This window comes from Chaetodon auriga, chromosome 7 (assembly GCF_051107435.1).
Source record: "Chaetodon auriga isolate fChaAug3 chromosome 7, fChaAug3.hap1, whole genome shotgun sequence".
Taxonomy (NCBI): domain Eukaryota; kingdom Metazoa; phylum Chordata; class Actinopteri; order Chaetodontiformes; family Chaetodontidae; genus Chaetodon; species Chaetodon auriga.
In genome coordinates, this window is record NC_135080.1 from 15,519,717 (window position 1) to 15,544,888 (window position 25,172).

General features: G+C 45.3%; 3 protein-coding genes across 4 annotated transcripts in view; 2 read left to right on the plus strand and 1 right to left on the minus strand.

Moving 5' to 3' along the window:
• hip1 (huntingtin interacting protein 1) overlaps positions 1 to 5,741 on the minus strand; it is a 41,349-nt gene extending 35,608 nt beyond the window's left edge. Inside the window, exon 1 of the mRNA XM_076734886.1 lies at positions 5,398 to 5,741. Coding sequence (XP_076591001.1) covers positions 5,398 to 5,514 — 117 coding nt within the window. The 5' untranslated portion in view covers positions 5,515 to 5,741. The remainder of the gene's footprint in view (positions 1 to 5,397) is intronic.
• A 2,123-nt stretch (positions 5,742 to 7,864) lies between these two features.
• Positions 7,865 to 10,380, plus strand: bcl7bb (BAF chromatin remodeling complex subunit BCL7B b). The gene is made up of 6 exons (XM_076735296.1): positions 7,865 to 8,043; positions 8,526 to 8,601; positions 8,732 to 8,819; positions 8,973 to 9,131; positions 9,425 to 9,528; positions 9,694 to 10,380. Exons 1-6 carry the CDS (start codon positions 7,931 to 7,933, stop codon positions 9,763 to 9,765), a joined length of 612 nt encoding a protein of 203 aa, XP_076591411.1. The 5' UTR covers positions 7,865 to 7,930; the 3' UTR covers positions 9,766 to 10,380.
• Positions 10,381 to 10,790: 410 nt separating this feature from the next.
• baz1b (bromodomain adjacent to zinc finger domain, 1B) lies at positions 10,791 to 24,596 on the plus strand. Of its 2 annotated transcripts, none has more exons than XM_076734906.1 (21): positions 10,791 to 11,589; positions 12,881 to 12,997; positions 13,889 to 14,033; positions 14,409 to 14,601; positions 14,812 to 14,933; positions 15,086 to 15,283; positions 15,371 to 15,559; positions 15,676 to 16,996; positions 17,272 to 17,433; positions 17,647 to 17,785; positions 17,890 to 18,053; positions 18,165 to 18,282; positions 18,391 to 18,489; positions 18,624 to 18,801; positions 19,094 to 19,279; positions 19,407 to 19,554; positions 20,145 to 20,292; positions 20,640 to 20,755; positions 21,451 to 21,587; positions 21,747 to 21,853; positions 22,753 to 24,596. In XM_076734906.1, the coding sequence occupies exons 1-21, from the start codon at positions 11,471 to 11,473 to the stop codon at positions 23,414 to 23,416; spliced, it is 4,770 nt and encodes a 1,589-aa protein (XP_076591021.1). In that variant the 5' UTR covers positions 10,791 to 11,470; the 3' UTR covers positions 23,417 to 24,596. The 2 variants fall into 2 exon arrangements, with proteins under 2 accessions (XP_076591021.1, XP_076591022.1); XM_076734907.1 differs by having other exon boundaries at positions 10,799 to 11,589; positions 15,706 to 16,996.
• Positions 24,597 to 25,172: the final 576 nt, after the last annotated feature.

The following is a 25,172-nucleotide window of genomic DNA, read 5'->3' on the forward strand; positions in this document are numbered from 1 at the left end:
TCCTCAGCACACTCGTGGAGGCGGACGGTTTCTAACCATCACCCACGCCATCAGTTCTTCCTCCTCCACGGAACGAACGCCGGAGCTTGTCCGGGATGTTTCCCACATTTAGTGCAGAGAGGACGTTTGCTCCGGACTGAGCTTTAATATACATGAAGTCCAACATGTCTGCACTGAGAACATGTTGTTCCAGCCCGCATGCTGGTCGAAGTGAACACAGTGCTGATAAACGAACGTTATCAGCGGTAATAAACCCTAAATATTCACTCAGTGGCCAATTTATGAGGTACACATGTCAAATTGAATCCATAAAGCCCACATTCACACAGATCATACTATCAGAAAGGGATTTGATTAATTACAGGTTTTTTACTGGGGCTGTAGTTTGCAGTGGTGTTTCTCATGTTTTGTTCACCCCATTTACAAAAACTACACGCAGTTAAATGAACACTTCTCAGAAAGTGTGAACAAAAACTGGCCATAAAGGCAGAATACAGATCAGAGCTGCTGTACTGGATTACATTAGACTGAAACTGATGTGTAATATGTTTGTATACTGTGTGAGCATTTGATGTTAAAGCAGCACTTTAATGCATCGTGTTCTAACAGGAGATTTAAGTGTTAATATGAATTATCCAATTAGATATTTAAACCTTCAGCCTTTGAAGATCCAACATCTTTTTTTAATGCAAACTGTCTAATTAAAAGGATGATAATCATTCTTCAGCCAGAGACAATAAACCCACAAGATCCATTTTTAAATCCAGGCCACTGGTTTAAAAGGGCTTCTCTATACAATCACAGGACATCAGCTGACCGGCCGAGGCCAGGCCAGCCACCATAATCAATATGCTACTCATTATACCATCGGGGCTGCACATCATACCTCCAGGCTGCTCAACATAAACAGTCTGTCTCCAGACAATGCCGGCTCTTTTCCCCCCAGAGTCTCTTCACTTCCTGGTACGGCGTGGGCCCTTTGGCCGAGGGCAGCCTCACAGAGCATTTCTCACATACAGCAGTCCCACTCCGTCTCTGCCCGGCCTCTCACTCAGCCACACAACAAAACCCCTTCCCCTTTTTTACACAATGCGCCAACCTGGAGCACAGGAAACATGGGAGTGTGAGTTCTCGTCTTAAGCCAGGTGTTCTAAAATATTTCAAACACCTGCTGTTTCCTCAAAATAAACAGAGGTGAACTTATCAAACCATGTTGCATAATGGCGACATCTTATACTCTAAATTCTTTAGATTTAAAGGGTTTTTTCATGATTTAAGTCTGTAAACACCAAAGAAATCTGTCAGAATTCAGGAAGGGAAGGCGATCCACATTAATGATCTTTCTGTCTGTGTTGAGAAAACAAGCCGAGACCTGAGCGCAGGGGTTAAAGTCCTCTGTCGTAGGTGTCGCTTCCCCCTCGCTCGAGGCTGACAGAGGTTACGACATGGCGTGTAATAGGCTCCCAGTGCAAAAATCCCAATCCAGAGGTGACTGGAGACCCATGTTTCTACCATCTGTACGTGTTACTTGAAGCAGTCTGCAGGTTTGCAGAGAATGATGAGGCGAGACGATAGGATCATATCACGTTAATCACTGTGCAAACCTCTGTTGTGCACACCTGAGCGAGTAATCAACAACAGATGTAGCTAAAGTTTGGTTTATGTAAGAGTTTTGTCTGTAATGTCGAACAGCAGGATACAGTTCAATGCCCTGAACAGCAGTTTGACTACGTTACATCTCTTTTGCATAACTGGTATCAGTAAACGATCTCAGCCAGCCTTAGCCAGCGCCGAGTGTATTCTGTCACGCCGCTGAAGGCTGCATTGCATTTTGATTATTCAAAATGAGGCCGCTCATGTTGAAGCAGGCTAATTTGCATACCACACGCTTACACCGATGATGCAGGTTTCAGTCTGACTTCTGACCTCTGCCTCATGTGAAACAAAAAGCTCCACTCCATCTCTGTCGCTCTCTCTTTCCACTTTACCGTGCTGTAAAACACAGAAGAGAACTCCATAACAATCTGTAAATCAAAGCCATTGTTAATGCCGCCAGGAACTCATCGGTGCACTTTGTTCCACTTACTGACCTGTCACTCACGTCCAGCTCTATTATTCTACAGCCAGTCAGTGCAATGAGGCCACAAACCACCGCCTGCTGTTTCTGCTGCCTCAGTGCTTTTAATGGTCTCGCTTTCATGCCTGCATGCTTGTCTGTGTGTGCACTGCATGTACGTATGCGGATGTCCCTCCATAACCTCCCCGCATTTTGAATTGCAGGATGTAAAAGAGGCAAAGGAAGGCTCGAGACAATAAGCGATGGAGGGGGGAAAACAACAAGGCGAAAGGAGAGACAAAAGAGGGAGGGAAAGAGAGGCAGGGAGACGGGGTGATTAAAAAATTCTTGTCTACGTCCGCCCTGCTGAGTCCTGCTTGTGCCTGAAGGCCACAGCCCCGCTCCTCCCTTGAATTCCACAGCTGCCAGGGCACCAAACAGCATGCAGGCCGGGGGTACGAGGGGTGTCCAGCAGTGCAGCTCCACACATACTGGAACTGTACAGGGGCCACTTCTAGCTCAACTAATTTCAAGTAAAGCCAGAAATGAACTTTGAGCTCATACATGAGCTCAAAGTTCATTTCAGACACCTGAACGCCATGTGTTGCCATTGACAGTCTGATTAAATCAGCTAGCGGGCGAGCAGAGCAGCAGCTTCCGCTACTCCAAGTGGAGGCAGAGCGAACGCAAACCTGATCAGGCTGACACTGAACATCGACAGTTCAGTCAGACATAAACAGACGGGAAACTGAAGTGTTTCACACAAAAAAGGCCCCACAGTGATGCACTGAAACACAGATACTGTACAAACAGGAGGGACCTCCCTGTGGACAAGGAAAGGAGAAGGAGGAAGCTGGCAGGCAGTCTAATTTTAAGGCCTTAATTACGTAACACGCAGTGTGGTGTCACTCAGGGGCTCACCCTGCATGTCCCAGTTGAGGAACTGGTGCCCCAAAAGTTTTCCACAAGCACTAATTATGGTTCATATGGGTCCAGAGATTACTACCTACACCCACTTTCAACTGGAAAACCTCCTCTGGCCCCTGCAGTCGAGGAGAGGCTTGGCATCTCGGCCGGTTCGGAGCCTTCAGATAAAGGTTATGAAATACGTGGTGTGGTTCAGCGCTAACTTGCTGTTTACTTGTTTTTTTCCAAGCACCATTGAGAATACAATAGGACACGAAACCTGAAACATGCAATGACGTTTCAGACAAACACACCAAAGATTAAATCCCCCTTAAACTCTAAATTAAAGAGTCAGCTGCTATTATGAGGCTAAACATGTCATTAAAAGCGAGTGCTGTGTGCTATCTGGCTGCCCTGCGTCGTTCTTTTTATAACCCAATGTGGACACTATGACAGAGAGGATTTTGAACACACCCTGGTTGTTTACCCAACTCACCAGAGAGATAGGCGAGCACTTCTCAGAATCAGCGTTTTACACAAGCCACGGCTTTATAGCCAAGGTAGACGCCGCTGCTGTTGGCAATGCGCACTGCTGGTGTTCACACGCATGCAACTGCAGGATACTGAATTCAGGTCGTACCATCTACGGCTCACCCTTTGTCCAGTCGTCCCTCTGGACAAACTTCTCTCCACTCTGGAGTTAACATGCTCACACAAACTTCAGCAACTCAAAAACTGTCATATCTAACATGGGCTTACTAATATAAACACATTTTCACGCCCTCACAGCTGGAGAGAGATGGTTTAAATAGAAAAGATCGAAGACAGATAGGCAGACAGACAGATATGCGGACAGACAGGAGGTGAAAGCCAGCCACCCAGCAGATTTAGGCAGCTTTAGAGCACAACAGATCAGATGAGATTATCTCTCGCTGAGCTCCTGTAAAGTAGACAGCAGATTCATTGATTCCTGCACCGCCTGCCACCGCTCTGGATCCCCAGTGAAAAATCAACCGCAGGGGGAAACAAAAACATCGAGACGACAGGGGCCACAAATCCTACTCGGGCGGAAATTACAGAAAGTGTTTATGAAGAAGGAGCCAGTTGAACGTGTCATGCTGCGGTCGAGGCAAGTTGGAACGCTGATAACTTATCAGACTCGGGCTCGTTTAAACTTGCAGGAATATTTTCACTGCTGATCAACTGCAAAACTCTTTGTTTGGTCTAAATGATGCATTAAACTGCCAATTGCCACCACACGTGCTCTCAGGACTCTGTGCTATGACGACGTACTGGGAAGAAACTATGAGCCTGCATATGGTCGTGATGCTGGAGACCATTTTGCCTTGACACACTTCCAGAAGGTGTGATCTCAGGAGCCTGACAGTGACCTAGTGACCAGGCTTGGCTCCAACGCATGCGTCTCTCCCAGCCTCTAATCCACGCTGCTGCTGTCCCGGATGGGAGAGGGGAGCAGGGGTGGGGGTGGGGGGCTTTGGGCAAACTGCAGGCGACCATCCAGACGCAGAATAGCCAAATACCTGCTGTGCACATTTAGGCTGTGTTGACTGTGCCGTCCAATTTAGCAGCCGCTGTACATGGGAGAAGCACGTCGCAGCAGCAGCACCACGGCAGTTTGGCTGCCTTGATTCATCTGACCTACTTTCTCTCCCCTTCCCTCCCCTGTGCCTGGTGTGGGAGAGAGGGGAGGGGAGACCACCAGGCAGGAAGCAGCGGGCTCTACAGCATAACAGCAGCCTACATACATATGGTCACTGGGAGAGCACTTCATGCAAAGTCACATGAAACTCTGGTTGAAGCTACACAGCATTCATTATTCACGAGGAGCCATAATATAAAAACATAACAAAGAGGAGAAGAATGATCCTCTGTGCAGGTTTCACTTCAGACCTCCCCACCATCACTGATCCTGAGGGCCCACAGAAGGCACTGACAGCCTGTCATACATGACACAGCTCCACACAGCTCCAGCTCGCCTCCCTCCTGTCTGGTTTCATCCTACAGAGGGGCTAAACAGCACAGTTATCTGAATTCAAAAGGCCATTGACCTACATTTCAACAGCTCTTTTGTTGTACAGTAGACTCAATGGTATCACTGCTGATCACAGACAGACATCAGGCAAAGGAAGATCTGGATCTGGATCAAGCACAGTGGAGCTAGAAGAATTATTAAAATCTGTAAATGTATGTATACATTTACTAAACTGGGATTACGGTGTGTTTGTTGTGGACCCTGAGCTCGCTTCAGACAACATCTACCAAAGCAGAGTTGATGGGAGCTGACAGCAAACATCCTGGCATGACTGCTATCCTCCCACCTTGTAAAGCGGCTCTCAGCCAGGACCCTCAATCCCACGCTTTCACTAAAATAACATTATTTCATTAATGTGACACCCGGCCCCTCTGCTCCATACCTGTCCTCTTTCGAAGTTTTCCTTCTCCTGCTCCAGGCTGTTGGCCCCTCCGGTCCGTCGGATCACTTTGGGGATAGCGTTGGGTACTTGCTGCATGGAGCTCTTCACTCGATCCATTGTCGTCTGTTTTTCACAGCAGCGAAGGGAAAAAATAAACTTTGAGCCGACAAAGAGGCTGGACTGTAGAAACCCAAGTAAAATAAAAAAAATAAAATAGAAGCTGCGCTAACTATGGCGGGCAGCGGTCCATGCTGTGCTGGACTCGTCCCCCCCCGTTCACTGGGTCATCTGGCCTTTCTGTCCACCACCCCGTCAATGACAGGAGCAGCCTGAGCGGCACCAGCGTGAAGTCAGACACGGTTAGCGGAAGCACACACTTCCGCTTTGACTTTTTCAAAATAAAGCCCGTGTTGATTCATTTGCAGTGTAAATTAAAAGTGCGTGAAAATAGGGGTGTTTGATGAATAGATTCAGGTTTACCCTTGAGTGGAAGTTTTCTTTCTATTAAAATAATAGAAAATGTTCCTTAAATAGAAATAATTCTTAAATAATGTTTAATATTATTCAAATACTATTATTTGAATAATATTCAAATATTGAGATCAGCTAGTGTTGCCTTGCTGAAAGAGGCAACACTAGCGTTAAGAATTTTAACCAAAATATTGCAGGAAATATATGTTTACATTTTAACTTTTTGAGGATGTCCACAAAAACCAGAAATGATATGTGCAACGATGTGCGGAAACTTTACAAACCTCATTTTCTGTCTGTAACAATCAGCTCTGCAGCATGCTACACAAAACACAAGACCTCTGTGAAGAGCCTTTACAAACAGTGTCCCCACACAAACACGAGCCTCAGTAGCTGGTGGAAGAACACCTTTCAGCTTGCGTGCTCGTGAGAGTCGCTGTTATTTGGATATTTCCTCTGGCAACTGTCTGTGACTCCTCCCAGTGTTGTCTGCTACTGGCTGGAGCTGCAGCAGGGCCCACCCACAACAACAGTGATGTGCTGAGATTTTAATTTGATATCTTTGTCCAAAAGCTATCAGCAGTCTCACTAAAAACAGATATGACATATATGTCTCCACAACAATGTTACTGCCACAACTCCAGGCCCAAATATTTGTCAGTCTCATGATGCATGAAAATTGCTTCAAGGCTGCATATAATGTAAGTAAATTAAGACAAAACATAATAAATGTGGAGGAAGAATGAGTTCAAGAAGAATGAGTTTCTCTGAGGTCTCCTGATCAGTGCCAGCGTCAGTGAAGCATGGCACTACACACTGTCAGCACCTCTGATCAGTGATGCTGTACGTTATGCCATCAAGCATTGATTGTTAAGTGGGAGAGATTATAACACTACTTTTTTGTTCCCTTTATGTCACTACACAATGTTTTTCACAAGTCTTCCCTGAAGCTATACCACAATAAACCACACAGTCCACTCGGGTCAGTTTTGTGAGTTTTGAGTAGGTGGTAGCTGGCTGAAGAGAGCTGACCCTGCCCCATACTCCCTGAAGGATAGGGTAGGTAAGCAAATGATTATTTTGTGTCATCCCTTTAAGTAATTAATCAAAACTGCAGTGCACTCAACCATAGGAGGGGCCTCTTTGCGTTTCACGACTCAGGGCTGCCCTCTGTTGGTCAAGCATGAGCACCACAAGTCAAACCCACTGTACAGTATATTTAATCAAGCCTTTGTCTAAATACACACAATGGCAAGGGCGAATCCAATTTCGAACACTCACAAAAAAAAGATATACGATACATAAAAAAAAGATATATCAGCAAAGAAAAGCAGGAGGACTGGCCGGAAGTTTTTATTACAGAGCACAATAATATAAATCACAATCAAACAGATGGTTTGATCTATCTATCTAATTTATATACATTTATGTCTACAAACTGTTTACATTACAGTTTATACATTTTCCCATTACTACACACCTGCCTATCACAGTATATTAGACAGTCTATTATATTCTAATCCCTCAGCACTATTTTATGTGATAGACTCTAATTTTATCCACGTGATTTTCTTCTTATACATATTTTTATGAGCACTGTTGGAGAACAAAGGATTTCATTGCAAACGACTGCTTCACTGTAATTGCTATGCACGTGATAATAACACACTTGCAACTTAAATTTATGTGCAGTCATAATCTGGAGAATAAACTACACCTGGCACATACATGCAGTTGAATAAAAATCGAATATTGCTGAATTGCAGAAGTATAAAGTAGCATAAACAGTACTTGAGTAAATGCTTCTATCGGCCACTGTAAATAGAAACCTCTAATCATGTCAAATCATATGAATAAATACATAACGAGAAAAAATAAAAAGCACTAAATGTGTCCACCCTTTGATAACAGCACATACCGTACCAGAATACTGTTGAGGATGAAGGAAAGAAAGAGAGAGAAAAAAAAAAAACTGACGACGAAATCTCGCGAGATTACCACACGAGATGGTAACGGACGGGGGACTGGGGCTTGGTCTTGAAGTTTTCAGATGCATCTGTAGATGAATCATAACAGCGTCAAGATGTCGGGACGATCAGGCCGCGCTGAGACACGAAGTCGGGCTAAAGATGACATTAAAAAGGTCCTGGCAGCCATCGAGAAAGTGCGCAAATGGTATGTAGGCTGTGTGGGGGACAACATGGAGGGAAATGCATTAGTAGACTGTAGCCTGATATCTGCTGCGTCGCTCAACAAACTTCAGTCGGAAAAGTTAGATGATTGACGGAGCTGCTGACCAATCAATGCCCCAGGTTGACAGGCGAGGCGGGGCTAGCTGAGTTTTTTTCCGCCGAGAGCTGTCAATATGGCTACAGCCTCACATGCTGAGCGCCGTAGTGGAGACGACTGTCCTGTTGTCACATCACAGTGAAATTAATGAGCACCTTCCGTCCAATTCTCATGATTTTTACATGCTTATGTAAACGGTGGCTATCAATGAGCATAATAGGCTATGAGATTAGCTGTCATCTCTGCTGTGGACACACACGAGCTTGTGTACTATATGTCAGGTTACAGATGAAGGCTGTTAAAGCAGATGGATTAAACTGAGATCCTCTCGGAAATCTCACTTAATATCAAACTCATTTTATTCCCAGGGAGAAGAAATGGGTGACAGTTGGTGACACATCCTTACGCATATTCAAGTGGGTGCCAGTAACAGAAACAAAGCAGGTGGGGTCCTCTGTCATGGAAAATAAATAAATAAATACATAAATTCTCCATTGCTGTTAAGGCTTTACGTTCATGAATCTAGCCTGTGAATTAGCAATCTAATTTGATAATCCCCCCCCTTTGTTGTCAGATATATCGCACCAAATCCACAGGTGGAGATGTTAGAGGACTGAAAGATGTGGTCCTGGAAAATACTAACTCTTTACTGGATTTCACTGGTGAGTTTTGTGGCCGTTTTCTTCTGTAAAACACTGGAGCCATTAATCATGATGTGTATGTGTCAAAAAGACAAAACATCACATAACCAAACAAAATCTCAATGAAATTAATAAAACTGACGTTTAGTGCAACTCCTCTATCTCGGCCACTAGATGAAAACAGCAACCACAGCTTTCTGTCAGACGTTTATCAGCCTAAAATGGATAACAGCAGCAGCACCTCCAGCTCGCAGCAGGTCAGCCCTCCACATACCTCCAGCCTCCGCACTGAAGACTCTCAGCCACCAATGCTGGGTCAGGAGAGTGTCGATGGTATGTGCATGAAGCATCTTTTCTCTCAATTTTACACTTTATTCCTGTCATTTTAGAAAAGATGGACACAACAGATACTGTATCTGCTAATAAAATGGTATCAATCCTCGAGCTAAAAGACAAGGAACGGCTCTGCTCATCAGTTGACCCAACAATAAGACTTGACTTGTGCTCCAATGACAAGTTTCCATATCTCTATGAGATCGCTCACTTTTACTGTACTGTCTGTGTATCCCTTCACTGTCAAAGCTGCTTTAGTGAGGATATAATTCCACTCTTCCTTGTGAATGCAGAGCCAGTTCATTCAGGACAGGAGGGGGCTGATGAGCCTCCAACTCTCATCAAGGAGGACCTTCTTTCATCAGGAACTGTCAGACGGAGCACCACAGACGCACAGGTACACTTTCTGAAAATGGGTTCAAGGAAGACCAAACATTTGTGTTTAATTGTTATTAATCAATCGGGCGCATGATATAAAGTTGATGGTAATTTAAGACAGAATTACTTCTAACCACATGAGCATTTGAGCACCCTGTTTGATATGTTTGCTTTTATTCAACAGGAGGAATTGGATGAATCAGGAGCGCCTCCTCTAAAGAAGATCTGCACAGGAGAAAATGCTGTTCTGAGATAGCTTATTTATAATCGTATTGTTAAAATAGCTACACACGATACATGTCCTCAGTCCTCATTAGCTTAGCTTTCAAAATTATTCCAAGGTTCTCTTGACATATTTACGCAAATATTATATTTCAGCAAAAGACAAAAAAAAAAAAAAGTATTTACTGCAAAATCTTTGTTCACTTTTAAAGGCCTTTAAAGTTTTGCTGTTCTAGGTGATTTCTGAAATGAATGAAGAGGATTTTCCAAACTTTGTGGGCCAGTCACTGCTGTTGCAGGCAGTATTTCAATTTACATGCTGTAAATGTCTAGTTTTCTGGCAACTAACTGTTTCTGGTTTACTCGCTATATGTTTACTTGTGCATGTTTCCATCTCATATTTCTTTATTTTTGAGGTTTACAGGCCATTTTGGAAAGGTGTTAAATGTGTAGCTTTATGCAGACTGATGTTTAGATGTGCCATCTTGTTTTAAATACCATGCCCTTTCTAGAACGGATCTTCTTTTGGCTTATCACATGTAAGAAGAAAATGCTTTTTTAAAAAATATTTATAATATAATTTGCCCATGTTTATAATTGATTGTGTTGTAAACCATAATAAATGCCACTTTCTATTTCCATTTCAATTCATTGGCGCTGTAAGGTTGGTATTTATTCACGGTACATCTTGTGGTAATCACCATATAGACAGGCCCTATTGTTTAACCAGACCTGTTCAAAACGGAGCCCAGACAATGGGCTTAGAAATGTATTAGATAATTTAAAGAAGAAGGAATGCTACACGAGTTCTTAGCAATTACATTTTGAAAATAATTTAGTGTGTTTTACTATTAATAATACATCGTGTACTCCTTATTGTCATCAGCTGACCTCTAGTCTCTAATTTATATTCTACATGGGCGTAGTTTATTTGAAGGGGCTGTTCTAGACTGACAATAGACAGGCAATATTAGCCAATGATTGACAGTATCAGACCGATTCGACGGGGGCGCTTAACTGAGGAAGCCAATGAACGTCGAGAGAGGGCGGGACGTGTTTGCGACGCCGCTTGCTGCCGGGGAAACGGAGTACTGGCGGTGTACGGAATTGTGCCGGTGGACTAGAAACTCCCGCCATTTCGACAAGGAATTAACCTCTTGCTTGATCCAGGTTACTTTTTCGTGTTACTGACTAGCGCTGTTATCTGATAACGAAAAGCTCCGATAGTACGAACATGCAGCGAATACAACCGATTCAACGAAAACGAGACTAGTTTGCAAAGAGTTGGGACTGTACAGCGCGCCAGCCCTCCCGCTGAACTGAGCTTTGGCTCTTGCCGCGAGTTTGATTTCGGTGTGGTTTACATCCTTTCATGTTCATCTGGAGGAGGTAAAAGTTTACCAACTATACCGAGGGACGAGTCCAGCAACCTGTGGTTCACCTAAGACATTGCGTAAAACCAGCATGGCAACGCTACTAGAGGAGAGAAGAAGGATGCGATGAAGCGGGTGGCAATAAGCACACTGTTATTGTTTTGCAACCAGATAGCAATCCGCCTACTAGCTAGTCAGTTAGCTGCTACACGTTGAGTGCCGGGCCTGCCGGCGGTAACGTGAGACGTGCTACGATACTTCGGGATAGTTGTATACATGCTAAGGACATATTGTACATAATTGTACTCGTTTGTTGGAAGAAGACTGATTTGTACCATTGGCGTCCGTGCCATCTGTGGATTTGAAATGGCACCGCTTTTAGGCCGGAAACCTTACCCACTGGCTAAGCCGCTAGCCGAACCACCAGGCCCGGGAGAGGAGGTCTACATCATCGAGCACACCAAGGAGGCCTTCAGGAACAAAGAGTATCCTTTAACGTGATGCTGATGCTTAGTCTCGACTTCTAGAGCCAGTCGGCATGCCGTGTAACTGGCTTTGTCTTGCTGGCTACATTGATGTCCGTACAGTCATATGAACGGGATTGTAAATATGGCTAACGTACCTAATTTGACGTTACCTGACATATCCCCCCTCAATTAGTGTGTTCCCGCATGTACAGTTTTAACGTTACACTGGATGACAAGCTTGCTTGCTAGCTAATGGTCCGCTTTGCTATTGAGCTCATTGTAGATAGCTGGCTGTTTCACAAAACTAGTTTTGTGTGGCACATAGCACAATTTCCATGCTTAATTGAACGTAATGAGCTGTTAAAAGGCGTCCTATCACTCTCGGCTTTTACGGCCCCGCTGTCAGCTACTCGTGCTAACACGGTTAGCTAGCACACTGCTAACGTTAGGTATCCCATTATGTCACAATAGCCCGTCGTCTGGCTGAAGACGTCGCTCGGCTGGTTCGTTAGCTGTTAACGTTAGCACGCAAGCCTCTTCAAAGTTAGCTAGCATTAGCTACCGGCACGTTTGTTTTTCCAGGAGAGGACCACGGCTGTTTAAGAAGGGTGTACTTATTTATGACAACATTTTGGGGTGGATAGTTTGGTTATTGTGTAACAACTGGGTCACTTTACCCACTTGTTTTGGTGTTTAACTGAACGAAAGCTTTAAACGTCAGCGGTCCGTGCTCCTTGTATGAGAGCATGATTGTAAAACCAGTTATGACAGTTCAAAGTGACAACGTCGTGCGAAAAGTTTTTCTTAGTTCTTTCTATGGCCACCCAAGTTATTAAAAGTTGATGTACATTTGGATTCCTGCCTTGAGATAGCTGTGCAATTTTGTTGACTATATCTTAAACACAGAAACCTATGTTCACTGCTTGAAAACAGCTATGAGAAGCACAGGCCTCCCACCTACCTCTCCACCCTACCCGTCTGTAGTCAGGCTGTGAATTTGCCTTGGAAAAGTCATTTTACAGTTTTTTGACATTATTGGAGGTAGCAAAGTCACACGTTTACTCCAACCAACTACCTTAAGAAGTGTTTACTTTACTTACTGACTTTCCGCCCATCATCATTATTTCCCAGCCCACCCCTAACCTGGATGCCCCTTGACCTCAACCCACTTTAGAATTACTGACATCAGTTACACTCATTTGTCAACAATGGACCATGTACATCTCACTTGTAATTAGTATACAAAGGATATAACAAGGACCAACTGTTTATGTGCGACTATGTAATTTCCTTGACGAAATGTCTACAGAGAGTATGAAGCACGCTTGCAGAAGTATGCTGAGCGCATCTGGACATGCAAGAGCACTGGAAGCAGCCAGCTCACACATAAAGAAGCATGGGAGGAAGAACAAGAAGTCACCGAATTGTTAGTATTACATCCAAAGTTTGTGTGTGCATGATCATGAGTCCATCCAACTGGTCAAGTAACAGTCTCGTCCCTGCTGATTACAGTTCATGGATTACACAGATTTAGTATAGGCTGTGGTATGGATGTACCTATAGATGCACTTGGCCAAAAATACAGATTAGCAGAAGCTCAGTAGTATCAGGAAAGAGCCATACTCTCCCAGTGAAGGTCACAAGGCTCCCTGCTTTGCAATGATTGGATAAATGTGGTGCTCCTCCTCTCATTCTATTTAGAGGGTGTGTGATTGAGTCATCCTTGAATCTGCACTGGCCTGGTGATAGTTCTCTTATCCTGATCTGCGAAAAGGAAGGGCATAGGCCTTTGTTTGTTTGTGGGTTGTTAGTTGAATTGATAGTTGAATTGATCTCTTTCTGTCCACTTATCACCAACCAGGTGTAGGTATACTGTGTGTAAGTGCTGTCAGCATTAGGAAGATGAACCACTCTGTATGTGTGGCCTGAAGAGATGTCGCAGCAAAGGCAGCGCAGAGCAGTGCTCAGCTGCCCAGAGCTTAGTGACTGAGTGACTACTCAGGATCATGGGCTGTATTAAAGCTCTAATTATATCAGCCAAGAGATTGTACTCCCCCTACTGGTCACTCACAGCCCTTTGTTGCCCTGTTATGTAATGCTCTAGCCCCCGTGATGAATGCCTTGCAGAAACCCAAACAATATGAAAGATCTGAAGTCATGAATAGAGTGCATCACGCCCATGGGCAGCATCTCACTTTGTACTGAAGAAAGTGCAGCGTATTACGAGTCAAATGCAACGCAAAAGCTATATTATACTTCATCTTCATGTGTTGTAAACCTTTTTTTGTACTAAAAATGATCAATTTCCTGTGTGCAGGCTTCAGGAGGAGTACCCCCAGTGGTTTGAGAAACCAGTTCTAGAGATGGTCCACCACAACACAGTGTCTTTAGACAAGCTGGTTGAAATGGCCTGGGTGGAAATCCTCACCAAGTATGCTGTGGATGAAGAGTGTGACTTCCTGGTCAGTTTGACTTCTTATATTTCTAAATTTGGCTGTTATTATATCATGACTCCCATATTTTTCACCTGTTGAGTTACAAATTATCATTCTAAACATCTTTAGAGGAGTCATTAGTCATATTTTTAATTATTGCAGACCATTTTCTAAAGAATATCATCCATTTAAATTGATTTTGGCCTCTTAGGCAGCATTTGGATTCAGTTCCTTTAAGAGGTATTAGTGCACTAAAAATATTTTAAACTAATAGAATCTGACTAATGTGACCTGGCATTAATGTAAAATCTAAAATGAACACCAGCCGCAGTGAAAGTTCAGTGGTACGCAGGTATTTCCTCCCAGTGTATCATGAAATGCTCACAGGCTTTATAATTTCAGGTGGGGAAGGACAAAACCTTGCCAGTGAAGGTAGTGAAGATCCATCCGCTAGAAAACCCAGAGGGTGAGACAGCGGAGAAGAAGCACGAAGGTGCCTGTGACTCTCCATCCAGCGACAAGGAGAATGCAAGTCAGGAGAACCAGAGGAAGGAACTTCCTCCCCGAGAGGAGGAGAACAGGAGGGAGAGCCTCAGTGAGTACCAAGCAGTACATAAAAGAACAAAAGAAGCATGTAGAAAATGTTGTCATGCAGCATGGATACACCCAGACTTTCTGTAGAGTGATTATTAATGTGCCCTTTTTTTAACTGCAGTACAGGTTGCATAGTAATTGTATTGTTTGATAAAGCAGGCCAAGAATAGCTGGTGTTTGCTAAAAAAAATGTTTTTATTGGTCCTATCAGGTGACAGAGCACGGCGGTCACCAAGGAAACTTCCCACTGCAATGAAGGAAGAGAAGAAGAAGTGGGTGATGCCCAAGTTCCTCCCACATAAATACGACGTGAAGCTCATTAATGAGGACAAGGTTTGTGTCCTGTTATCAGCAGTGAACAAAAAGTTTCTGAACTTTCCTTCTTCAAACCAAAATTCCACGTGTGATTGATGATCTTTTAAGGTGAACACTGACTTTGCATTTGAAAGACATTCTAATTAATCTTCTTCACTGACTTCTCATAGGTGATCAGCGATGTCCCAGCAGACAGTCTGTACAGGACAGAGCGCCCTCCAACCAAAGAGATCATGCGCTACTTCATCAGGCATTACGCTCTCAGGCTGGGCATGGGAGAGAGCGCTCCCTGGGTGGTTGAAGATGAACTGGTGAAAAAATTTAACCTGCCCAGCAAATTCAGTGACTTTCTTCTTGATCCACACAAGGTAATTTGCTCATGGTGTGTTTTTTTGTGTGTTGCTTGATTTGAAACGGTGCCTGTTTTTGGCTCACGTTCTTTGGTTTGTCTCAAGTTTTTAGCGGAGAATCCCTCCACGAAGCGCAAGAGCTTGACATCTCCAGAGGGTAAACCAAGCAAGAAGCTGAAGACCGCTGACACACCAGGAGAGGAGTCAGGAACTGAGAAGGGAGAGAAGAAAAGGAAAAAGAAGAAAGATGCTTTAGGCATGCCTCTTAGTCCGACCATTTGGGGCCACATGCAGGTAAGCTGACATGTATGCACATTATCATGCGTATGTTATGATATTACGCCATGATTATGGGGTATCCCCGAAAAGGCAAAGCATTGCTTAACTAGCTTGTGTTGTCTGTATTTCAGAAAATAAAAATGAATGGTTCTCCACTCAAGGTAAAGAACTCGGGAACACCAAAGAAAGGAGAAGGCAAAGGCTCAGCTCCCTCCACTCCAAAACCGAGTCGAAAGTCTGGGGAGAAGAAGGAAGGAAAGAAAACTGGAAAGACTGCCGATAAGAAACTCAACGTCCTCAAAGCTTCTAAAAAGGACGGTAAAGCTGGCGCTAAAACGCCGAAGATGAAACAGATGACTCTTCTGCATCTGGCTAAAAGCCCCAGCGCTGGAAGCCCGAAGAAGAGAGCCCGCAGTACAAGCATGGGTACGCCGAAACTGGGGAAGCCACTGCACCCTATGGCTCTCCATCTCCTTCGTTACTATAAGGAGAACAAGGGCAAAGAAGACAAAAAGAACTCCCTGTCCTCCCTCATCTCCAAGGCTGCAAAGACTTTGTCCCCAGATGATCGAAGCCGGCTGCCGGAGGAGCTCAAGGAGCTGGTGCAGAAACGCTGGGAACTACTGGAGCAAAAGAAGCGATGGGCAGCCATGAGCGAAGAGGAAAGGCAGGAAGAGATGAAGAAAAGACGCGAGGAACTCAAAGAGAAACTGCGAGAAAAAGCCAAGGAGAGACGCGAGAAGGAGATGCTCGTCCGCCGCGAACAGTCGCGCAGATACGAGGACCAGGAGATCGAAGGTGGCAATGCCCTGCCGACGTTCAAGCTCGTAGACATGCCCGAGGGGTTGCCCAACACCCTGTTTGGTGATGTGGCTATGGTCGTGGACTTCCTTCATTGCTATGCAGGGCTGCTGATGCCGGATGACCAGTATCCCATCACAGCAGTGGCTCTGATGGAAGCACTGGCTGGGGAACGGTCCGGCTTCCTCTACCTGAACCGTGTGCTGGTGGTGCTGCTTCAGACGCTGCTGCAGGATGAGCTGGCAGAAGGCTACAGTGAGCTGGACATGCCCTTATCTGAGATCCCCCTCACCATGCACTCTGTGTCCGAGCTGGCACGACTGTGCCTGCGACCATGTGACGCGCACGGCGAGGAGAGCGGCCAGGGCTCAGAGGACTCGGGGGGTTTAGGAGGCTTTGACGATGTGGTGACCAGCGAGTTCTTGGATAAGCTTGAGACAATCGAGGTGTTTGAGCTGAGCCCCGAGGAGAAGGTCAACCTGCTGGTGGCACTGTGCCACCGCATACTCATGACGTACTCTGTTGAAGACCACGTTGATGCAAGGCAGCAACGGTCTGCTGAGCTGTGGAAGGAACGTCTGGCAATGCTGAAAGAGGTCAATGACCGCAAGAAGGCCGAGAGGAAGAAGCGAAAGGAGATGGAGGGCAAAGGTAGGCGGAGGTCACCAGAGAGCTTTATCTGTAATTTTAATGTAGCAGTGAATTAAATGAGATTTAATACTGTGCTGCACTGAAAAGCTTATGTAATACCCACAAAACACTAATACAACTTTTTAAACTATTTCAAGTAGTTATTAACAAATATGTTCTGAGGAAAATCTTCTTTCATCCTTTCACCAGACCTTTTTAACATCCCCAAAATGTAAACAGTCAAAGTCATTTCCATTGTATTGAGTTTTAATCTTTTTTTTTTCCTGCGCAAAAAGGTGAGAAAAAGAAAGAGGGCAATACAAAGAAGGAGATCAAAAAGGAAGTAAAGGTGGAGCCAGAGCCGGAGCCAGAAGACATGATCAGCTCAGTGAAGAGCCGGCGGCTGATGGCCATGCAGGCCAAGAAGGAAAAGGAGGAGATGGACAGACAGAACAAAGGTAAGATTTGTAAAGGAGACTGAAGTAGAAAATCTCAAAAGGGGTTATTTTAAAAAATGTGTGATGGTTAACTGACTAGTGTAAGTTTTGTTCTGTCAGTACCATTGAGATTTTATAGTGAAGTGTGTCATTTAGAGCAAAGCCAGACAGTTTATCATTCATTTCTTAATCATTTTTAAGTCATTCTTATTTGTTACTGTGTTATTCCCCTAGAGCGCATGGAGAAGGAGGCTGAGGAGGAGCGGATGCGTAGACAGAGGGCTGCTGCAGAAAGGGCCTTTCAGGATGGTATAACCAAAGCCAGACTTGTTATGCGCAGGACCCCACTGGGCACCGACAGAAATCATAACAGGTCAGTGCTCCACACAAACTTAAGAAGATTACACACAGATAAATGGATGCTGTTTGAATAACTGGAGTAAATTATAACTGTGGTTTCTTGATGTTTTGCTTCAGATATTGGCTTTTCTCTGATGTGGTTCCTGGTCTGTACATTGAGAAAGGCTGGGTGCACGAAAGCATCGACTACAGCTTCACCCCTCCACCAGAGGACAAGCCAGCCGAGCCTGAGGTAGAAGAGGAAGAAGATGGCGCGTCTGGCGCGACTCAGGATTCACAAGGTCACTGCCCGAAGTTATTTTCATCAAAATGTGTTAAAGAAATAAATTCGGGCTGAAATCTCAATTGTTTTAAAGTTGACATGAGATGACTGATTACTGTTTATGTTGTAGGAGCTGAAAAGGATGATGGCAGCATAGATGGTGCTATTAGTGAGGGGGCCCAGCAGGGGGGAGCAGCAGCAGACATCTGCATAGAAACTACTGTTCCCAAGCAGGGACAGAACCTCTGGTAAGAGCTTTGCTTCTGTCTTCTGGTCGGGCTTCCTCTTTCCTCTTTCTGTTGACTGATTTCTTTTTTTTTTTAATGCAATGGTTTGTTCTAATTTTCTGAATGCAGGTTCATATGTGACAACCCAGCTGAGCTGGAGGAACTAGTGGAAAATCTTCATCCTCAAGGGGTTCGAGAGAGTGAGCTAAGGGCGAAGATACAAAGCAGGTGCGCATATTCTCCTTATAAAAGATAATTGTTTGAACAAACATGAGGCCACCTAGTTCTGCTGTGCTGTTAAACGGCAGCAGCAGTGATGCAGCAGATGTGAAGCTGAACACGTTGATGTTTCCCTGTTTCAGATACCAGGACATCGTTCACTCCATCCATCTAACCCGCAAGGGCAAACTGGGCCTCAGGACCTGTGACGGCCACTCAGAGCTGCTCAACTACCTGCGCAGTGACATCCAGGAGGTGGCCTCGCGACTCCAGAAGGGCGGTCTGGGATACCTGGATGACAACGTAGACATCGAAGATCAGGTGAATTTCAACACTGAAGAGTATATCTTATCTTTGGGGTGGAGTGGTTGTGTCTCTCAGCACCTGAAATATTCCTCCCTGTTAGGCTGTAGGCAAGAAACGTAAGTTTGATGTTTAAATCCGGTCTATCCGGATATTGCAGCTGTGAGTTTACAGGCATTGATTATGTACACAAACGTTGACTACCATCATAAAACTTGAATAAGTTTGATTATGCTGTCAATGTTTTGTTAAACGGTGAAGTGTTACTGATCTTATCGCTCATGTCTGCGTTTGTTTCCTCTCTTCACAGTTGAAAAACATGGAGAGCTTGAAAGACTTTGGAGAATGCATCATCACCATTCAGGCCTGCGTAATCAAAAAGTTCCTGCAGGGATTCATGGCCCCAAAGCAGAAGAAGAAGAAAAAGCACGGAGGGGAAGAAAGCGCCAAGGCTGAAGAGTTGGACGAGGAGAAGAGGCTGGCAGAGGAGGCCAGGGTAAGAGACCAGAGGCATTAAAAAAAACTGGCTTTCATTCATGAAACACAGATAGAGCTACTGCTGTTGGACTTTCCTCACGTGAAGCGCTGCTGAGTTAAAACGAGGCTGGGCCTTTCCCTCGTAGGTAGCGACAGCGGTTGAGAAGTGGAAGACTGCTATCCGAGAGGCCCAGACCTTTTCCCGCATGCACGTCCTGCTGGGCATGTTGGACGCCTGCATCAAGTGGGACATGTCTGCCGAGAACGCTCGCTGCAAAGTCTGTCGCAGGAAAGGTGAGGACGGTCTTCAAATGCTGTCTCACTCGTTTGGTGTAAAGATGGGTATTCATCATAAATAAGATTGCAGGTTACGCAGCCAGAGAGCATTACTCCTTTCTTGAGATAGAAAGTGTTTTGTTGTAACGTGACTTTCTGTCTTTGTACACTGTCAGTCCTTACTGCTAGGTGTGCTGGATTTTTGAGTTGCAGTTAGAGTGAAGCGGTTCCACACCACTACCCAACGGTCTCTTGCCCCCCTGTCCTAGTGCTCAGGCAGAGCCCATTTGTGCTGAAACTGATGGAGCCCAGACCCAAACAGGGCAGCAGTGGCAGGCTCAGAGCAGAACAGACTAGTGGTGTCAGGCAGGTCTCCGTACAGAGACATCAGGTCTGCAAGGCAACAGGTGAAGCTGTAGTGATAAGATGACTATAAAAACGTGGTTACTTGCATAGATACATGAGGAAAATGAAAATTGGCCTCTGTGGGGAGTGAAGACAAGAAAAAAACGGAGAACAGAAATGAAGGAATTATAGGTAAAACTGGGAAATTGGTTTAAAAATACCTTGTTTAGCTCAGGCGTGTGAAATCTACTGGTCTCTTCCAGGTGACGACGAGAAGCTCATCCTCTGTGATGAGTGCAATAAGGCCTTCCACCTGTTCTGTCTGCGACCTGCCCTCTACCGCATTCCTGTCGGAGAGTGGCTGTGCCCGGCCTGCCAGCCCACCGTGGCCAGACGTGGCTCCCGCTCGAGGTAACTGTCCGCCGCACACTGTCACTATTTCCACGTTGTTTTCCACCACTTGAGGTTTGACTGGCGCTCTTTCAGTGATGTCATCTCATTGTGCCACCTTTGTCTTCTGTGGTTTCATGGCCCCCCGAGTGGAGAATTAGCACCACCAACTGTTAAAGTTCGAATATTTGCATAACAGCAGTGAATGGAGACACGTTAGTTTGCTGATTTGAATAATTTGGTTAAAATTTGAGCTCCATGAGGTTTGAAACCCGGCCAATGTGAGGGATGCTGCAACAAATAGGTGTGTTTCCTTCAGCCAGTCGAGACAAATGCAAGGTTTTTGATTGTTAACCTCGCCATTGCAGGAACTACAACCAAGACACAGATGAAGAAGAGGATGAGGAGGAGTCGGAAGAGGAGGACTCTGAGGAAGATGAGGAGGATGAGGAAGAGAATGACTACAAAGCCATGGGGCACAGCTGTGAGTATCAGCGAGAGAAAATTAAGTCCAGGTTTGACTTAATTGCCTCGGCTCAGATGCTGATGAAAGTGTTCCAGTCCGTCCATGTCATCATGTGTCAACTCAAAGCTGGACTCGTTTGTCATCCATACATTAAATTTTAGCTTTGGAAACTATGGCACGAAACAAAAGGTGTCACAGATTTGAACACCTGAGTTGACTTTGGGAAAAGGGGTCTTTAGTGCTGAAGGCTGGGAATGAGAGGAATGCTGATGGGGGATTTCTGCCCCCGCCATGTCCCTGTCTCTATTGTCTGTGTGTTGTCATGTAGCACAGCTCAGGTCTGGACCTTTTGCTTTGAAGCCATGTCTCACTGTGGGTTCACTCAGAGTATGTGGCAGGATGATCCTCTCTGTCAGCTCAAGCCTGCACGGCAACAATTTACAAAGTTTTATGGATCAATGCTGAATAGCTGAAGAGAGGATCGCAATGCACCAAAGTACATATTACTTTTATGGTTTGTGGTGGTTGTGTCTGGGTTTGGTGCAAATTAAAATGACAGCATATGACAAGTGCATGTAGTAAAGCTTTAAGTCAGACAAATTCTTGCACTTGTCAGGGTGGATTGATTAAACATCACATGTTTCATTTCTTTTCCTGTACCTTTTTTGTGCAAAGGCTCTTCTTGTTCTGATCACCTAATTATTTCTCTACAGTGAGACCAAGAAAGAAAAATAAGCAGTCCTCATCTCGGCAGAAAAGCTCAAAAAGTAAAAGCAAGAAGCCATCATCAAGTAGTCAGAGCAGCAAACAGAAGACTGGCCCCAACAGCCCTGCGGACATCGATGAACTGGTAAGAAACCACCCGCAGAATCCTTTATAGAGGACACCGCTTACTTAGAGGAGTTAAAGAATACATTCAGAGCAGGAAACATATGAGTACATGGTTCATGTGTGTTTCAGAAACTTAGGAGCACAGAATAAATGAGTTCTTGTGTTATTGTGTCTGCAGGTGCGACAGAGCTCCCAGTCAGGAGTGCGCAGGCAGGTGCTGGAGCTGGAGAGGTGTGAGGACATCCTCAAGAAACTGATGAAATTCCGCTACAGCTGGCCTTTCAGGTAAGCAAAGAGCACAGTCTGCACGTTTTCAGTTCACTTTCATTAAATACTCTGAAGCACCGGCAGCCACCGGGGTGAAAAATGAACCTTTTTTGTTCACCGGCTTGAGAAGGTTGAATGAACCATGTTGCCAATATTTTCCCACTCATTTCAGCTGATTGCTAATATAGACATATTTTCTTCTTTCACGTGCACAGGACATCAAATCTCTCCTGTAGTGGACTTAAGCTTGGTTTACGCTTCGATGTCGCGGCGACGCCGTACCTACGGCGTACACCCTACGCCTCACTGAGCATTCGTAGTTCTGCGTTAAGGGAACGCGTTGCTCCGCAATTCACCACCAAGCCGCTAGGGGGGTGTGGCTGTGTCTTTGTATGGTTTCGGGGTGCTCTTGCTGCCGCGAAGAGGAGTTGTAGAGGTGGTCGTACTTGCGTACCTCCTCGATAATTCTTTCTTTGGCTTGGTCCAGTTTTTCTTGTAGCTCTCACCACAGAAACTTTGAAAATGGCGGTGTTGTTGTGCTGCGACCATAGGGCTGCGACTGAACCGAAAATTACGTTCTGAACGGACCAATCACAGTCCGTCGACGCGACGCGTAGTCAGGATTTTTTTGGAGGTGCGCGTCAGGCTACGGCGTAGGGTCCACGTAGGGGTCTGCGTCGACGGCGTAGGGGTCTGCGTCGACGGCGTAGGTACGGCGTCGACGCGACGCAGAAGCGTAAACCAGGCTTTACTGTGTTGTTATTGTCTGGCAGATGCAGACTTAAAAAACAATGGTTTTCAAAAAAGAGCAGTTAAATCCCTCAGTTTGTACACAGTTCAGCTTTCCTGGGTTCTTATTACGATCCTCAGTCTGGAGTTTGGCGTAGCCCTCACTTCATGCTCTGCTCCTCTTACAGGGAGCCCGTGTCCGCGGAGGAGGCAGAGGACTACCTGGACATCATCTCCCATCCCATGGATTTCCAGACGATGCTGGGAAAGTTCGGCCAGGGCTCGTACCGTCACGCCCAGGACTTCCTGGAAGACATTAAACAAGTCTTCTCCAACGCAGAGGAGTACAACCAGCAGGGCAGCACCGTGCTCTCCTGCATGGTCAAGACGGAGCAGACGTTCACCGAACTGCTCCAGAAGCTGCTGCCTGGCCTCAGCTACCTCCGCCGGCGCTCACGCAAACGCGTCAGCCGAGCCCCCGCAACGTCCGAGGAAGAGGACGAGGACGAAGAGGAGGAAGAGGAAGAGGAAGAGGAGCCGAAGAAGAAGATGCAGAACGGCAAATCGAACAGGAAGAAAGCCAGAAACGGTCGGGGACGGAGGGACGAGGAGAGCGAGAGCGAGGAGGAGGACGAAGATGAGGATGAGGATGGTGATAATAACGGCAGGAGGAGAAGTAAGCGGACCTCTGCCACCTCAGGCAAGAAGGATTACAGGGAGCAGGATAGCGATGGCGAGCGGGACACACGGAGAACTCGTCAGCGGGGGGGCCGGGGCGAGGCTGGGGGGGCGAGCAGCGACGAGGACCAGTCCAGCCAGCAGCGACATTCCAAGAGACAGAAACGCTCATGAAGTCCAGGGTGTTTTTTATTGTTATTATTTTTTTTTTTTTGCATCTCTCTTTGCTTTAAAATTTCTGTCCCGCTCCTCAAATCACAAGCCCTCCTCCTCCTCCTCCTCCTCTTCCTCTTCCTCCAGCAAGCGGGACTTAATCCTCAGAAGGACTTTTTTTTTTGTGTTATTGAAATTCTGTTCATATTTTGAAAAACAAAAAGCAAACTGATTTATATTTGTAACATGTTTAATATTGGTGATGCTTTATTTAGTTTTTTTGTTGTTTTTCCAACCAAGAAAAACAGGACATTTGAGATAACGGAGAGATCCTCGTAGCTCTTAAGATTCTCTGATTAGAATTTCAGTTCCAAATTGACAACCTCGCACACGCCACCAGTGTCACATGATGGAAAATGTCCTGTGAACCGCTTCGTTTTTACATTGTTGCATTGTGTAATCGGAGGTCTGTCGCCGTTCATGACACTCATAGTCAAGCCATCGCTCAACTGGGGGGGATTTCAGCAGAAGTGAACCCATCTGGAAAATGTTTGTCCTCCTCACATCACTGTCGCAAGTCATTATGATTTCACTGACTAAAAGTACATCTTGTTGAAGAGATGTGGTTCATGTAGCTGAAACCCTGTCGGAAGCCTTTCTTTGCTCACAAACAGTTTTCCCCGTCACCTGTAAATCTCTTACTTCTAAGCATTGTGACGCCAAGATTGTCTTTGGTCAAATGCAAGTCTATAGATAAACATGATAGGATTTTACTAGTTGTAGTATTTTTTTTGGATTTTGTTCCCAGCCCAGGTTCAGCTTTGTTGTCAAAAGCTGGGTCGAGACTGCAGATCACACGTGGAGTCGCGTCAGTTTAGTGCTAAAAATGACTTTCATCTCAGCTCTCGGTGCCAAGATGTTTTTTTTAAAAAAGAAATGAAAATAAAAAATGGAGACCTGACTTGGAGTCTCCTCCTTGGCGTGTGGAGCTGACCAGCCTTTCCTCCTCTGTAGTGCCCTGCCACTTTAAAAGAACCGGTACCTCAATGCTCCGTCAGTTTGCACTCCTTCTTCTGTGTAAAGTGCACCTATTATGCCAGCAGCTGCAGGACCATACTTTATTGAAATGATCTGCATATGCATTTGTAAACAGTGTTTAAAAAGAAAAAAAAAACAACAAATGTGACATTTGGTAAGAAAATGGGCATTTTTGAATATTTGATATTTTTTGCACATTTTATTTGGTATTGTAAATGATAACTTGTTAGTGGATCTTAATCCCAGCCAATGAAGTGCAAAGGTTTATCCAGGGCTCTTAGTCGACGCAGAGAACATGGCAGAGTTTTACTTTTGTCGCGGGTGAACCAGCTCCACAGAGGCAGATGAGGGTTGCCCCTGCATGTCCTGGTCCAGTCACCGGGTGGTGCTCTACTCCTGCACTTTGGATAGTTTTGTCCCAGCATTTTCCAAGCGATTCAGTGGCGGTGCTGTTAGCTAAACGGGTGCAACACCTGACTCCCGCTGCTCTGTGTGCTCAGGACGGGGATGGGGGGTGGGGGGGGGGGTGGGCTTTGTCGTGCTGGTGGTTTTTGGCTCTTCTACTTGTTTTGTAATAACTTCACTGCGCAGGAGAACTGCTGCAGCCAATTGATTTAATTTTCAAACACCCACTTCACGAAAACCTTTCCAATGTGCAGAAGCTCCTGCAGTTTGTGGCGAGGTATATATGTATATGTGTACATATATATACTGATGAGGCAGTGGTTGGTTCCCCTCT

Coding starts and splice junctions, on each gene's coding strand:
- bcl7bb (XM_076735296.1), top strand. CDS start 7,931: ATGAATCATAACAGCGTCAAGATGTCGGGACGATCAGGCCGCGCTGAG. Junction 8,820..8,972: donor CTCTTTACTGGATTTCACTG/GTGAGTTTTGTG, acceptor CTCGGCCACTAG/ATGAAAACAGCAACCACAGC. Junction 9,132..9,424: donor GGGTCAGGAGAGTGTCGATG/GTATGTGCATGA, acceptor TTGTGAATGCAG/AGCCAGTTCATTCAGGACAG.
- baz1b (XM_076734906.1), top strand. CDS start 11,471: ATGGCACCGCTTTTAGGCCGGAAACCTTACCCACTGGCTAAGCCGCTA. Junction 14,934..15,085: donor AGCTCATTAATGAGGACAAG/GTTTGTGTCCTG, acceptor GACTTCTCATAG/GTGATCAGCGATGTCCCAGC. Junction 17,434..17,646: donor GATGGACAGACAGAACAAAG/GTAAGATTTGTA, acceptor TTATTCCCCTAG/AGCGCATGGAGAAGGAGGCT.